Below are 16,586 nucleotides of genomic sequence, written 5' to 3'. Positions count from 1 at the left end.
ACTCTGCGGCTGCCAGGCAGGGGGGCGCAGCTCAGGAAGTTTGCGCACTCCTGATCTATACAATATATATTTACATTACCTTAATTTACAAGTGAGTTTCAGTGTGCAAAAACTGTGCAAACTGTGCAAACTGTGCAAACTGTGCAAACTGTGCAAACCGAGCAAACTGTGAAAACTGGGTGTAACTGCCAGAGAGAGAAATTAGCAGGAGCAGAGAGTGAAATTAGCAGGAGCAGAGAGTGAAATTAGCAGGAGCAGAGAGTGAAATTAGCAGGAGCAGAGAGTGAAATTAGCAGGAGCAGAGAGTGAAATTAGCAGGAGCAGAGAGTGAAATTAGCAGGAGCAGAGAGTGAAATTAGCAGGAGCAGAGAGTGAAATTAGCAGGAGCAGAGAGTGAAATTAGCAGGAGCAGAGAGTGAAATTACCAGGAGCAGAGAGTGAAATTAGCAGGAGCAGAGAGTACGAAATTAGCAGGAGCAGAGAGTACGAAATTAGCAGGAGCAGAGAGTACGAGGTTCGCATCAAGATCCCTGGAATAGAACCTGTTAAGTTTTGAGTCTATTTCTATCAATCTAAATTGATTTTCAAAGTAAAACAAAAATGCAGATTTGGCATTCCAATAATTATTTTAGGATATAAAAAAAAAACATATTTTTTTAGTTTTAAGTTGACAAATATGAAATCCCACATCTTAATGTAATCACCCGAGATTTAAATAACCTCAGAGGACAGAAAATATATAAATAGTAACCACAGAGAGTCACAAGAACACTTCATAAAACATGTGTGTTATACGGGGAAGGACAGAGGTATAACTCCCACTTTGGAAGAAAAGTATACACTGGTTTTACTATCTATGTCCCCTTTCTAACTGAAAATAATTTTACGAAAACACCCAATAAAAGTTAAAGGAAAATAGGATCAAAAGAGTTTGACTTCACTAAAGTCAATTGGGTTTGAAATTGAAATAACTAACTCCGTTGCTATATAAGGGTTTAATTAATATCTTCTTATTTGCACAGGGCTTAGGCAGATGATACACATCATAATATTTATAGACGGTGTCTTCATTCCCAGTTGGAAGTGCTTAGGTTTTACTCTGTGCAAACGTTACATTTTAGTCTTCAGCGTGGAAACGAAATATTTGCTTGTTTTCTTAAGACCAGGAAAAGGTTTGTATAAATGTATGCCGCTTCTTAAACGGGAACTCGGGGGTAATGAATAGGTCTGGCCTTGCTGGTTTCCAGGTCATATCCATTCAGTTTGCAGTACGTAAAGTCACTTTTCACAAAGGAAATTGAATTTGATCAAATTTGATCAAAATGATGTGACATGCTATACTTCTACTGTTGACGTCATCAGTTAATAAGCTAATATCGACAAATATACAGTATGTACTGATGGACTCAGTTCCCAAAAGAATACATTCCGAGACTTACATTATACTTTCACTAAGCAGTAATTGAATTTGTAAATGTGAGTGTTAATACACGAGGCACAGAGCTTGCAATGTAGCTGATATTGTGGGAGGAAATAGGAGTTAAAGTGCAGTAGGTATGTCAGGGTTTGCTGTAGCAGAGATAGTTAGGGTACTGTATATAATTTTTAGTATTTTGGAGAAGATGCATAACTTCTGGAACATATGGAAAAGAAAAAGAGCTTATTCTTCATTTAAAATCCACAATGTAATTGCAGAAAATCTTTCAGGTACTCTTTTTTATAAAAAGTAGATTAGAATGAAAAGTTAGATATACATATTATCTGCATAGAGATGATACTTAAAGACAGAGGCAATAATAAGGTCAACAAGTGCATGTGTATGAAGAGGGGCATGGTCCCAAAACAGAGCCCTGTGTCACACGAACCGACCGTAGACAAGCAGGGGCTGTTTAATTATACCGTTTTTAACCAGTAAATGGGTAAATATAATCTGAAACTTTTATAGTTGGCATAAACAGGCAATTTGGTAGTACAACTATATACTTTGATTTACTGTATTGTGTGACACTCTTTCCCATCAGTTTTTTCCATTGTATGAACAGAACAATTGAATTATAGTAATAGTAAAAAAATAAAAAATCAACATGATAGAATTGATTTTATTTCAACAAATTTGTTGTTGGTTCGGATACATTTTAATGGACCAACATCGGAGTTCTTCTAGTATCTAATATCTTGTTTGTAGACAGTGCATTCACAACGCTCACTACAGCAAGCACTGTAAGAGTATTTGTGCCATCATCTCATCCCTAAAAATGTGTGTATGGGAAGAAACGTGAGAAAAAGTGATTTGTACAAGTCTGTATATAGCAACACTGCAGGAGAAGCAAAGCTTTGACTGCTAGGTAGGTACTGTAGTCCCTGGGTTAAATCTGGGAGTTTGTCGGCAGGAGAAACCTTCGTTTACTGTCTCGCCTGATGCAATCTGTAGAATCTTTACTCTCACTATTACTGCTACAAGAAGCTATCCCTAAAGCAGGAATTCTAGGCTTCAGTAGCAGTGACTATGTCTCCGCATTCAGCGTCAAAAAGAAAAAAAGGGGGGGGGGAAGGACCACTGAGAAAAGACTCAGTCTACAGGCTTATCCTGGCAAGGGCCAGATCGTCACTTCTTATCGGGTGTAAAAATTATCTCCATTTATTGTCCAACAGCAACACAAATATGCCGATTCCAGCCAGTGTGGCCTTTCATCCGGTAGGTGTGGTATTAGTTGTGGTATACCTCTTACATTTAGTAAGAAGAGTTACTAAGTAAGGTGGGACATGTTCGCGGGCTTGAAATCCCGACGTTGTGCGTTTATGCGTCCCATTTTGAACTTCGTGTCGCACTGTTTGAAACTTTTTTAAGTTCGATTTGAACGACATTTTTTGCATCAGGAACAAAATAAGAGACAAAGCTCAAGAAAGGCTTGTACTCTGATTTGTTTTTTTTTGTTTTAAGTTATTTATTTTTAGAACACGGTATACATTTTTATGAATAAATAAAAAAAGCAAACTTTTGCAAAAAGTTCAAAGTTTGGCCACATTTTGTAAACATTGTTTCGGTTTTTTCAATATTTGTTTTTATCTGAAAACAAAACTCAATTTGTTTAGAACAAAAACCAAGATATAAGTAGCAGCGCCCTTAACAAGACATGTAAGTGACTGAACCTGGCACTGAATACACATCTGATGGAGGTAATATATGGCTACGGCCCCAGTACTCACTGTTGGCGACGCGTGCACGTGTGAAAGCTGCGATCTGCGGTCTCACCACTCTGTGAAGGGATGTGTGTCGAGGGGGCATGGTCAGGACGTAACATCCTCTTCTGCTCTCTGATTGGCTGCAATTTCCTTCACTATGATTGGCTTGAGAAACTCTGCCCTATCATTGGTTGTCACTGACCCACGTGACGCTGGCGCTAGTTGTAAACACAAATTTCCTTGTATTCTGGCAGCTAGCGGGCCCAGTCCCATTGAGGGGCGGTTCTTGTTCCTGCAGTGCACACCATAGCGTGCTGCAGCATGGACTGGGGACCTAGCCTAAGCCTTGTTTCGGCTTATCTTAGCAAGATGATATTTATCATGACTTATGACAGAGACTAAAAATCCTAGAATTTGCATACAACATTATCACAAAACTTGTATAACTTTACTGGGTGGACATATGGGAGTCAGCTTTTAAAACCTCAATATAGTACATTCATACAACAACAAAGGAGAATATCTATAAGATATTATTCATGTGGTATCTATTTCCAAAGAGACTGAGCCAGATGTTCCCAGGTTTTAAGAATCAATGTTGTGGGAGCTGTGGCCTGATCGGGGACCTGTCTCATCATATCTGGTAGTTATGCCATAAACAACAATTCTGGGTCATGGTGCAAAGATTGAGGCGATCCTTGAGATATCCGTCCCACTTGATCCAGTTACCATTCTTTTAAAAAACCAATTGAAAATATGTATCCTTCTCATCATAAACTGATTTCTTATATTTTAACAGCTGCAAGGTGCTCAATCACGGCCTCCTGGAGAAAAAAACACAGAGTTAAACATAATCACAAAATGTAGGATCCTTAGATCAATAAATTGCGTAATCTGAGGGACCATAATTTATTGGGTTAAATCCAATATTTAGACTCTGCTTAAATGATTCCATCATTTTATTATAGACCCTAAGAGAGCACTAGAGTTGTAATATCCTATTGCTCGGGAGTCGGGTCACTTTAATATTCTTGTTAAAATGCCTTAGGTATTTGATGTCACGAGGTCCATATTTATCTGGTGTGTTCCCCCAACCTTCACCTATCACCTTCTCATCTCACATGTCCCCCTTATTTGTGATTGTTCTGTACCCAATTCTGTTAAAACTCAATAAAAATTAAGTATTAAAAAAATGTATAACCTTATCAGTTACATGTATTAGTGGAAAATGACATGGATACAAATTAATTCTGCTATCTCTGATAAGAATGCTGCTGTGAGCTGAATTGCTGAGATAAGTAATGCTGTTATTTGCGACTGGTTTTTGTAATAATGTAACTATACTTTTTCTCTTAACATACCCAGAACATGAATACAATTTCAAGTTACTGCTGGCTCAACTATTTTACTTTATTTATTTATTTATTTTTAAGTTGTATGACCAATTTTTCTCCAAAAGAATTTACTGTCTGAAAACAATGTTTGAAGTGCTTCAAAAGAATTCACAGAGCATCAAATGATCTGAGCAAACCATTATCTTGCCCTAGTTTCAGTGGTTCTCAAATGCATGGGGAATATACATTTTACCATCCGCAGCCTGAGAAAATGCTTTACTATTTCCATAGAGGATATACTGGGAAATTATTATACCATCCACTTGCTCTGTTAATTTTCTTAATGCATTAGTATGTAGGGTTGTTTCATGTTGTGGCCAACATTATAGGTTCTTGTTTATATTATCGTAACTCAGTTTTTAAGACCTGATAAATCTCTTTTACAGAGTAATGTCTTGAAATGTAGCACATCTGAACAACTGACTAGTGAGGTCTTGAAATACCATGTACAATTACTGTACATCTACAAATAACTATTGTGTTGTCAACTAACCACTTTGCTTTGCAGTCTATACAGACATCTTTGGCAACAAAGAGTTTACAAGTTGTCACAACCTCAAACAACCGTTCCCTTCTTCATGGTCAACACTGCTACAGGAATTGTACACTGTTTGGAATGCCTATCTGAAATCGTACCACTAACCCAGTTTTTGTAGATGCATTGTGGGTTGTGGGGCCCTTAAGGGACCAACATGAGATTTCTTCGAGCTTAAATCGTAGCTAACACTTAAAGAAGAGACCTGTGAGTTGTTCGGAAGCTCTCTACACTATCAATGACTCTCATAGTGAGTTAATATATTTAAGGTATTACAACCTACAACTAAGTTACACTTCTCCAGGACCAATACAGCTACTAGAATGTTGAAATATATAGTACCAAGATTTGGAATTGCCCAGATTGCCAGCACACATTTTGAAATGGTGGTTTAATGGGGTAAAAAAGAAAGAGATTGAAAAAATGGTAACTTTAGTTACAGATGTATAACTGAAAAACGTTAAATAATTAAAAAAAAGATACTGTATGTGGAGAAACACACCAAACTTTCAACTCCACTATTGAGATGCGCACGAGGCCTGGTGTTCTGATTTTGGTTCTAAATAATTTTGGGGTTTTGGTTTTATGCTCTGATTTTATAACCCTGTTTTGCACAACTCTACATATTATCACCAAAGCAATAGCATAGATGCATATGCGTGCAAGCTTTAGCCTAAAAATATATATTGCTCCTTTTGCTTAATTGATACTTTTAGATTCAATATTGTAGGACTGCTCAAATAGGTAATATTGAGCAAACAGTAATTATATAACATGTTGGATGTTATTTATACATTCATATGTCATTTGTGTACTCAATTGGCAAATAAGCACATCAGTTTCTAGCAAAAATACAAGCGTTTTAACACAATATAATGTGTAAATTCATATTTATGTCAGAAAATTATCCAAAGTGTTAGTACATTTTCCTGTTGATGCTCACAAACAACATTCCTTCAGTGAAAAGCCTTGTTTGGCTCTACAGGATAGCACGGTTACAGTACACATGGTCTTTTGTGGGTTTTAATTTTAAAATTAAGGTTTACTGGCTCTGCACTTTTATATTCCAGGCTGTGCCTGAAAAAGATGTGTAATGCGGCAGGTATAAGCTTATAGGGCACCATGTTCAAATGGATAAAAAGCAAAAAGTGACACTGTGTGCTCATTTGCATGTCATTACCCAGAATCCCTGGCTGCGGTGGAAACACTGTATGCTAAGAGATAATGAGGAAGGGCAGGGTTGCAGACCTGTCTGAGACGTGTGAATGTGCTCACAAGTGGGGATTTTTCTTTGCTGTACAATTTTTAAATACACGTTTAATAATGTAAGTTTTCTTCCTATTACTGAAAAACGCAAAGAAAAAGTGATTGGCATAGAAATATTGCAAAGGTGATATCAGGAGAGCGAGAGAGAGACAAACAGCCCTGCAGCTGCCTGGCCGCGCTCGCCCTTCTCAGTGATATGTGCTTTTTATCTCAGGAAAACACCAAGATATAAATATCCGTATATATTCAGACATTCCATTGCGTAACTCATTAAAACATACATGTAAAATGTTTTACAGATGGGTGATACTGTGACTGCCTTTTTCGAACGTCAAGTCTTTTCTGATGTGGTAAATAATCTAGCCCAGGAATTAGAAAATGGACCATATAAATTTATATTGGATACAAATAAGGTCATAGTTAGCTGACTTCATCCTTGAGATATGCAGTCATTATTTTCTGTGATGGAACATAATGGCAATAAAAGAGGACTGATGCATTTGTCTCTTAATCATTTTCGTTTGCAGCTCCATAAAAGGATGGGTAAAACAAAAACATTTGGAAATTAAGCTTTAAGGGTACCTTCGTTTGCCGAAACTTCAATGTTGACTAGCAAGTGTGCGTAAACATATATATATCGCCAGAACAAATAAGCATCGTTGTACATAGATGGCACTCAACTGGTTTCCAAAAGATATCAAAAGACCAAGAAGATGATTCACAATACAATGGGAGGATTACATCAGGAAATGTGTTGGAGCAACATGGAGAAGAGGCTTGCAGCCACAATACCGAGAGCAGAAGTGGCCAAGTCGAGTGCTCAAGGGCCACCAAGAGGTTAGGTGTTAAGGATATCCCTGTTTCAGCACAGGTGGATGTCAATGACTGAGCCACTGATTGAGCCACCTGTACTGAAGCAGGGGAATCATTAAAAAAAACTGGCCTCTTGGTGGCCCTTGAGGACTGAAGTTGGCCAGCCCTAAATTAGATGATCATAGGTGAAGCCTTCTTGCAGCAGTGTATCGAAGGGCTGATGATGGTGATTGTGTATATATATATATATTGGCTAACATGGTACCGATACCTCTACATCCCTCTACATCCCTCTCCCCCTCTCCCCCTCTCCTCCTCTCCCCCTCTCCCCCTCTCCTCTTCTCCCCCTCTCCCCCTCTCCCTCATATATATACATATATACAGATAGATAGAGCAGTCCATCAGACTTTCCAGGCTGCCACAATTATAATCAATCTGCCTGACAGAAGATTTTTCATTTTACTTTGTTCGGTGGGTGCTTAAAATGAAATGATCATGAGTTTGAAAAGATCAGTGTTTGTTTGTTGCATCGTGACAGCACCTGGTCACAGGGGCTGTGAAATCTATATTTCCTGTGGCGTCCTGCGTTTAGGGCCTAAATCTACAAAGCATTAAATCAGGGCTCATAGCGTCACGCTACGTAAACCAGGAACCGACATTATCTACCCTGAGGTTAATGCATGCCCACAATCCTAATGAGATGCACAAACCATGCCAATAACTTGATGTTAAAGAGGTAATACAATAGGGGATTTTTTTGCATTATATATATACATATGATACCATTTTTACGTGAAATCAAGGACAGCACTAAGGTAAGTCAGGTAAACTAATTTTGTATTGGACACAAAATGACACAGGTAACCGACATTTGGGGGGACCGAAACGTCTGTTATCTGTGTCATTTTGTGTCCAATACAAAATTCATTTACCTGACTTACTGCTGTCCTGTCCTGAGTGCTGTCCTTGATTTCCCGTAAAAACGGTATTGTATGTTTAAGAATTATTTATGGAACAAGCACCTACCTGAATGGATTTACCAGTGGAGTGCCAGCTGACATTTGTGTTGTGTGTGTATCTATCTAGCTATCACAATTGTTATCTAAGTCCTATTACAACTATCAATTTGAATTCTATTCTAATTCTATCCTAATTCATTCCTTAGTTTGTGATAAACCATTTAAGTAAATTATATACATATACAAATGAGCTATGTTTCATCTTTTGCAAAAGTAGTGGTGTCTTTATAATCATTCCATAAGAATTAAGGCAATAAGGTAATTTTAGACCTATGGAGTGAATCAAATCATGTAATTAACGATTCAATTGTTATCCTAATTGTGTATGCAAATTGACCTTGCTATAAGTACTGTGGGGTCACAGCCAATGGGCTCCCCTGAAGAAGTCATCTTTGATGATGAAACGCGTTGGGCGTGGCTAAGACGGAGGAGGCACTTTCCCACTGAATACAGCTATCACGGACTACTTGGATTGCAGTGTGAGAGCGGCGAGCCAGACAAGAAAAGCGGACACATCCTTACCACTCCTGGGAGTGCAGCAGCCAGACGCAAGCAAGCTAGGGCACAGGCTGTGGTTCCTGTGGTTCCCGGAGGGATTTCCTTTTGCGGGGCACACGACCGGGAGGACGTCACTTCCGGTGAAGGAGACTGAGCCACACGTGTAGGACAGGTCTCCATTGCTGATCCGGACGCTACTGCTGGCATATGAGAGCCAATCTCATAACTGCTTTATTTTACCGTTTGACTTGTGAGTGGGCATTTGTCTTTTTTAATGTTCCATAAATTGTTTGTTTTACTTTAATGCACTAGGTGTGCGCCTGTTTTTTTTCTCTTTTTCTTTCATAGGTATCTACAAGGGAGTTGTGATCCCTTTCAAACGGGCTGCCATTACCTGGATGCACTTTATTGGAACCGGACTCTATGTTTTTTAAGGTTTTGGTGTTTTTTCAATAATTTTTATGTATTTTTTAATAATAATTTTTTTTTTTTTTACATTTTTCATAGTATTTTTTATTAAAGTTAATTTTACTTAACATGTGTTACCCCTATAACATAGGATCCATTTTATAATTAATACCCCCTCTGGCCACCCCATAGGTTGTCTCAACACAGTAGCTTACTTGCTCACAGTTAGGTAGGTTGTAATAGTAGGCGCTCCTTAATTTTTGTTTTGTTGTGATATATATATATATATATATATATATATATATATATATACATTTTAAGTGTACTTAAAATGTATATGGTAAACCTACCCAGCCTTAAAAATTGCAAAGCCAGTATAAACCAACCTCATACTGATGAGACCCATTAAGGTTGAAACATGTCTATGAGTGGTTTGACTGGCTTTGCATCTAATGCCATGCGGTGCTTAAAAGCTGTGTGAACAGCATTGCATTTGCTTATATGAGATCCATGTAAATGGTCTTTCAGGCAAAAGGAATCTCTTACTGCAGTGGAAGCACTGTGGGCTAGGTGATAATGGTTGAAAGGCAGGTTGCAGACCTGTCTTAGACATGGGAATGTGCTCACAAGTGATATTCTTTATTGGCTATATATATATATATGTGTGTGTGTGTGTATATATGTGTGTGTGTGTATATATATATATATATACAGTGGTCGATAAATCACCCAAAAATCTACTCACCGAACAAAAAAATCTACTCGCCAACTAGTACCACACGTGTGCTACTTGGGCCAATAGGAGCTCGCCACAATGTTAAATCCACTCGCCCGGGGCGTGCAAATGTATAGGTTTGTCGAACACTGTATATATATATATATAATCACGGAGCCCCTGCTTACAGAGATACTTACATGAGAATTAGGTGTCGGTAGCTGCTCTCCTCTGCAATATGTTCGCTTTTCAGATATTTTCCGGCCTGTAGGCCGATAGGAAGCTGCTACATCATCTGTGCAGTTTCCTATTGGCCCATGTGACGCGGGAGCTTCAAACCTGAAAGCCCGGCTTGCTGAGCCAGAGCAGCTACCAGCGCCTGGGAGGCATGAAAGTCCGGAAGTAGGGTGTCCGAGGCTGTTTCAAAAGAGTAAGTGGATGTGACTTTCTGAAAGATTGATAAGCAGCCAAAGGATGCTCAGTACATTATTACAACTCAATAAAAAAAAGCATTACGATTTGGAAATACAATATTTTATAAATGCAGTAAGTATTATCTAATAGTGCACAACTAATTTATTTAAAATAACAAATATAGTCCCACTGCTTTAAGTCTCTGCTTCTCTGCAAACACAATTTTTATTTTTTTAAACAAACATTTTAGGCATTTTTACATGATGTACCCAACCACGCAAAAATGTGCTGTATCAGTGCTGGGTACACTGAATGGGAACATTTTAGCTATTAGTAATTTGCAGGGTTGAACATCTGAAACGCTGAATAGTGCGCACACATGGGTACCTTTCAACTTAAATTGTATCTTTGGGTCTCTGATTCACATCCTAACGAGAACAGAGCGGTCTTGACAGTGCCAGATTACTGCTGCTCGCCCATGATTCTGTTCCGTGAGGAAATGTCTTTGACCTCTGATTCATGTTCCCATCCCAGTGATGAAAGGATTGAATGCACATCTTCAAATGATTTAAATGTTGGTGTCTTCATTCAAGAAGCAATTGTAGTTGAGCTTTTTTTGTTGTTGTTACTGTAAAAGTTGGCTTTCATTGTGGAATAAGAGAATTTTCCATTTTAGAAGCAAAAAGCTGTTTTTTCCCCCTCAAACCCACTTACAAACCTGGTAGCTAAAATGACAGATTGTATATCCTGTGGCAGTGCTGCTTTTAATCCCAGATGATGTTGTACTGCATGAGTGGGCTGAGACTGAGCCACTGATTGAGCCACCTGTGCTGAAGCAGGGATATCCTGAAAACCTGACCTGTTGGTGGCCTTTGAGGACTGGAGTTGGCCTCCCCTGATCTACTACTTTTAAAATGTTAGTGTTATTGAACCTAAAATGTACTACTCCCTAAACAACTGAAAGCTATCTGTTTACTTCTAATGATACCATTTATGATAACATTTATGAAAACTATCTATTAAGTCTCCTTTTGGTAAATTCTGCTACATGGAACATGTCTAAGTTGACTTTTGTAATCAACGCAGACGGTATTTTATGCTGATGAGGAATGACATTGGAGCAGCAGCATGCTGTAGTAATTACCGCCACAAATCATGATTGAGAGCTGCAGACTAATGTGTCATCTGAGGTTGGTGTGGCCACGGGGGCATGTTTGGGGAATGCCAGGCTCATCCATCTCTTAAAACAAGAAGATGTCGGGCCAGCTCAATGGGCTACATTCACTAAAGGTCGATATTGGCGCGTAAAAATTTGGTATTAAAAAAAATTGTAAAGGAGGTTGGTGAGTGTCCGCACGCGGATAGATTGTAGCGCCGGTAAGGAACGCGTCCGCACGCGGATAGTTTGTAGCGCCGGTAAGGAACGCGTCCGCACACGGATAGATTGTAGCGCCGGTAAGGAACGTGTCCGCACGCGGATAGATTGTAGCGCCGGTAAGGAACGTGTCCGCACACGGATAGATTGTAGCGCCGGTAAGGAACGCGTCCGCACACGGATAGATTGTAGCGCCGGTAAGGAACGCACCCGCTCCCGGCTCGGTGGTACAAACAATCACGTTCCAAGTAGAGAAGAAAGGTGAGTCCAACCTCATATGGCTCGCTTCCGATCATCACGACAAACAAACACCCTACATATTTTAATATGTAGCCTGTGACGATGTATAATTTTACATTCTTACCTAAGCTGGCAATCGTTTGGTGCTCCCGTTACAAATCTATAAAAATCCTGATTTTGTGCCTAAGGTAATGGCCGCCTTTCAGTTTCAATCAATCCTTCAGTCTGTGTAACACAGCAGCTACAATATATCCTGATATTACCAAGGTAACATTGAATATTGTCACAGTCATGGAGTAGAATAATTTTTTTTTTTTTAAACTCAGTCACGATTATCTAATACTACCGATCGGATTTATTTAAAAAAAAAAAAAAAACATAATATTTCGCATTTTGCTGCTTTAACAGGATTTAGTGAAACTACAGATGTACGTAGCGAGATTGAACTTCTCCAGTGCCACGGTAGCTCGCGGTCACGGCATCAAAGAATTAACACTGTGGGAATCCCATTAAGAAGCGTGAAACCGTCGCAGTGTGATCGCGGCACACTCTGTCCCGGCCGCCGCAGACTTTTACTTCTTCGTCCGCTGGGGACAGCAAGTCTTGCGATATCTAGAGGCCTAAGGGGGTAATTCTACTGTGTAGTTGGAAATGGACGTTTGTGCATTTTTTTAGACAAAAATCCCCGTTGATCTGAATGAGGATTTTCAGCTTCTTCATAGATTAAATAAAAGGTTACATAACTTTCACATCCTGACTGCTTTCCTCCTCTTCAAGTGCACTGTACACGATTTGTGTCCATTTGTACAGTGCCAGGTATATTCAGAATATGTTATTATGCAACTAACCATGCTGCCTCGTGTCCTTAATTTGTTCCACCGGTACAAATAATACAAGTACTTGGTAAACATTACTACCATTGTGTCCTTTCTTCATTTAATTTAAACATTGTTTCTGCAACAAACAATGTTTGACTTATCCTCCTATATGACACGCCATGTTAATGTATCCGTTAAAATAGAGGTGTGGAAAGATGCAGATTTGCAAAAGCAACTAGTTAAATATTCTCATAACTGGGGAATTATTTCACACACATTGCCCCATATGTTTGAAATAAAAGGTAAAACTGCAGTTTGCCGTTTAACTTTGATCTGTAAAACAAATGTGAGACGTGAGTGACCTTTTTCTTAGGGTTGTGATCGCTTTGAGGAAAGTAAAAGGGATTTATAGGAGACTTGCTCAACTCCCAGTCTTCTTTCTTTAGAAAAAAGAAACAGACAGTTCATACAGAATATGCCAAATACACAATTCATAGGATAGTATACAGAGCCTTTTAATGTCAAATATACTTGGTACATTTATATATTAGTTGTTCAAGTTATACTGTGTATGTTTCTTTTTTATATGTCAGTACATGTTGCATGTGGTCTTAAAATGCATTCTTGCTGGTGCTGTTATAGAGTCTTACACTTGATATACTATGGTGTCTACTGTATGTAGCAATTGTGGAGCAAAACTGGGGCATTTTCACTCTGCACCTACAGTATGTATGAAAGCATGTTGACTCATCTGTCTAGCTTGTACCTTGGGAGTGTAAGTACAGTAGGAGTTGGGTACGAATTACAGTCTGCCTCATACAGTTCGAGGACCCCTCTCTGGGAATCTATAAAAACCGACTCAAGACCTACCTGTTTAACCAGGCATTTAACTAATGAACCAGCAATCTTTCCAGCATTTAATAGCTACAGTACCGTCCCGTCCTGTATTATATCTTTCCTTGTATTTGATCTCTTTTATAATATTAAATGTTTTCTTATATTTCCCTTCGTGTAACTGTGAAGTGCTTTGAGTTCCATTGGGACAAAAGCGCTCTATAAATAAAGTTATTATTATTAATATTAATTACATGGTGCACATACAGTATAATAATGAGCTGTATCATATCCGGTCTCTGTGCTCCATTATTTTTGACTTTTATTTGCCCCACAAAACTCCATATCTGAAGATGTGTAAAATTCAACATTAGATGTAAGAAACTTGTAACTTACAGTATGCCGCAGCTCTGCTCCAAAAAAAACGAGCACTGCATCAAAACACAGTTTTCTCTATGTTGATACATAGTCCTGGGGTCACAAAGCCACAACATTGCGCTCGATGTCTTGCATCGCGGCTTCAAGACCCCCAGCCGTAGACGAGACCCCTATATGAAGAAGATGTGTGAACTGTTCGCAAAAGTTCACCAGCTTGGAAAAGAAAAAAATGTCAAGGTTCACCAAATAAAATTTGCAGTCATGGGACCCTGATCTGAACTTTTTTTGAAACCCAGAAAGATCACATATCTCTAATACTATACATAATACAGTATATGTACATTGTTGAAGAATGATAGCATAATCTTTTAATCTAAACACATTACAGAACAAATCAACACAGACTTTATTTTTTTGTGTATTTATTGTATTAGTTAAAGTTGCAATTGTATTTCTGAAACAGATTATTCTCGTGCTGAAATTAGTACTCTACATGTATGTTTACAGTTCCACTTCTGAACAATAAAAGCTATATGATATAAACCGTATCCCTCACCAATCTTAACAGTTTAAAAACAAAAACAAAGAAGAGCATCCCCAATCAATGCCGTTTGAACCTATTATCTGCTCAAATGCCCAGTAAATTAATTACTGCTATGGTTTAATACCGTATTTCCTCGATTCTAAGATGCACCTTTTTTCCTATTTACACATGTGAAATTGGGATGCGTCTTAGAATCAATGTTTTAAAAAAAAAAAAAATAAAAAAAACCTTTTAGGGGGCGCTTACCAAAAGCTGGTGTCATTGGCGGCTGGTTGAAGTGCTGGCTGCGTCTTCCATTGCTTCCCCCCCGCACGACTATCAGCTGGGCGGTGCAGCTGCAGAAGTGCCGCCTGCTGTATCTCCCATTCCCCCCCCTGCCCCCCAGGCGACCATCAGCTGGGCGGTGTGGCAGTTGAAGTGCCACCTGCTGTATCTTCCACCGCCCCCTGCCCTCTCCCGGGCGACCATCAGCGGGCGGTGCAGGTGCAGAAGTGCCGCCGACTGCATCTCCCATTAATCCCCACCCCTGATTGCGACTATCAGCTGTCCGGCGGGGCAATAGAAGTGTGTGTGTCTGTGTGTGTGTGTGTCTCTGTGTGTGTGTGTGTCACTGTGTGTGTGTGTCTCTGTGTGTGTGTCTCTCTCTCTGTGTGTCTCTGTGTATGTGTGTCTGTGTGTGTGTGTCTCTGTGGGTGGGTGTCTGTGTGAGCTCTCTCCCCACCTCCCCCCACCCAGTCAAACCTCTGTGTGAACTGCTGGAGGTGCAGATGGAGATGCGTGTCTGTGTGTGTTTGTGTGTCCCTCCATTCTCTCCCTCCCCCTTCCCTCTATTCTCTCCCTCCCCCTTCCCTCTATTCTCTCCCTCCTCCCTATTTTCTCCCTCCCCCTTCCCTCCATTCTCTCCTCCATTCTCTCCTCCCCCCTTCCCTCCATTCTCTCCTCCCCCCTTCCCTCCATTCTCTCCTCCCCCCTTCCCTCCATTCTCTCCTCCCCCCTTCCCTCCATTCTCTCCTCCCCCCTTCCCTCCATTCTCTCCTCCCCCCTTCCCTCCATTCTCTCCTCCCCCCTTCCTTCCTCTCCCCCTCCATTCTCTCCTCCCCCCCTTCCCTCCATTCTCTCCTCCCCCCTTCCCTCCATTCTCTCCTCCCCCCTTCCCTCCATTCTCTCCTCCCCCCTTCCTTCCTCTCCCCCTCCATTCTCTCCTCCCCCCCTTCCCTCCATTCTCTCTCCTCCCCCTTCCTTCAATTCTCTCCCTTTCATCCGATACTGTCTCTCTCTCCCCATTCGGTGTCTGTCTATCTCTCCCCATTCTGTGTCTGTCTCTCTCTAGTGTAGATTTTTTTTAAATTAAATCATGGGTGCATCTTAGAATCGAGGAAATAGGGTAATTCATCATTACAGAGAAACAGATTTTAGGGAGCATGTGGTTAAACCACCACGTGGAAATAACAAATAGATCCAACTTCTCAACAACTCACATACAGTGTGTTGAAAACACATTAGGAGTCGTTTAAAGAAAGCAATTCTTTGCTTTTATTTAGCACTGTCAGATGAGCCTGTAACATACAGAGAATTGACTGATTGACCCCATTATGAATACACATGTATGGCCACTTTTATTATTGTAGAGAAGGGGAGGCCAACTCCCATCCTCAAGTGCCACCAACAGGTCAGGTTTTCAGGCTATCCCTGCTTCAGCACATGTGGCTCAATCAGTGGCTCAGTCAATGACTGACCCATTGTTGATTGAGCCACCTATGCTGAAGCAGGAATAGCCTTCAAACCTGACCTGTTGGTGGCACTTGAGGACTGGAGTTGGCCACTCCTGTTGTAGAGGAAAGTTTCTTTATGCATTTGTTAGTCACTCCTAATTCTTCTAAAGTGTTGCTTTTGTTCTTAATTTGTTCCAGCTGTCGGCATTCAAATGAAACTTGAATTTTTCCAGAGAAAATTTTGGATTGCCAGCAGACAGGTAAGTTAAAATCAGATGTCTGTCTCACAAAACAACATACTGGTTGGTCTTATTATGCTAACGTAGTCCCTTTTATTAATCTTGTGTAAGATCAACAATGAATTATTATTAAACCAACATTTCACTGAAAAGCATAATCATAAAAAAAATGGTACTTGTGACTCTACAAATCCTAACATA

At 39.8% G+C, this 16,586-nt stretch overlaps 1 protein-coding gene across 3 annotated transcripts in view; it reads left to right on the top strand.

The window, feature by feature from the left end:
- Positions 1 to 16,586, top strand: part of CACNA2D3 (calcium voltage-gated channel auxiliary subunit alpha2delta 3) — a 597,478-nt gene that overhangs the window by 503,488 nt on the left and 77,404 nt on the right. For all 3 annotated transcript variants that reach the window (XM_075574868.1, XM_075574867.1, XM_075574869.1), the window contains one exon: positions 16,345 to 16,406. In XM_075574868.1, coding sequence (XP_075430983.1) covers positions 16,345 to 16,406 — 62 coding nt within the window. The remainder of the gene's footprint in view (positions 1 to 16,344; positions 16,407 to 16,586) is intronic.

The sequence above is a fragment of the Ascaphus truei genome, chromosome 17, assembly GCF_040206685.1.
Source record: "Ascaphus truei isolate aAscTru1 chromosome 17, aAscTru1.hap1, whole genome shotgun sequence".
In the NCBI taxonomy this organism is placed as follows: domain Eukaryota; kingdom Metazoa; phylum Chordata; class Amphibia; order Anura; family Ascaphidae; genus Ascaphus; species Ascaphus truei.
The sequence above is the reverse complement of the archived record's forward strand: the minus strand, read 5'-3'. Positions and strand labels throughout refer to the sequence as shown.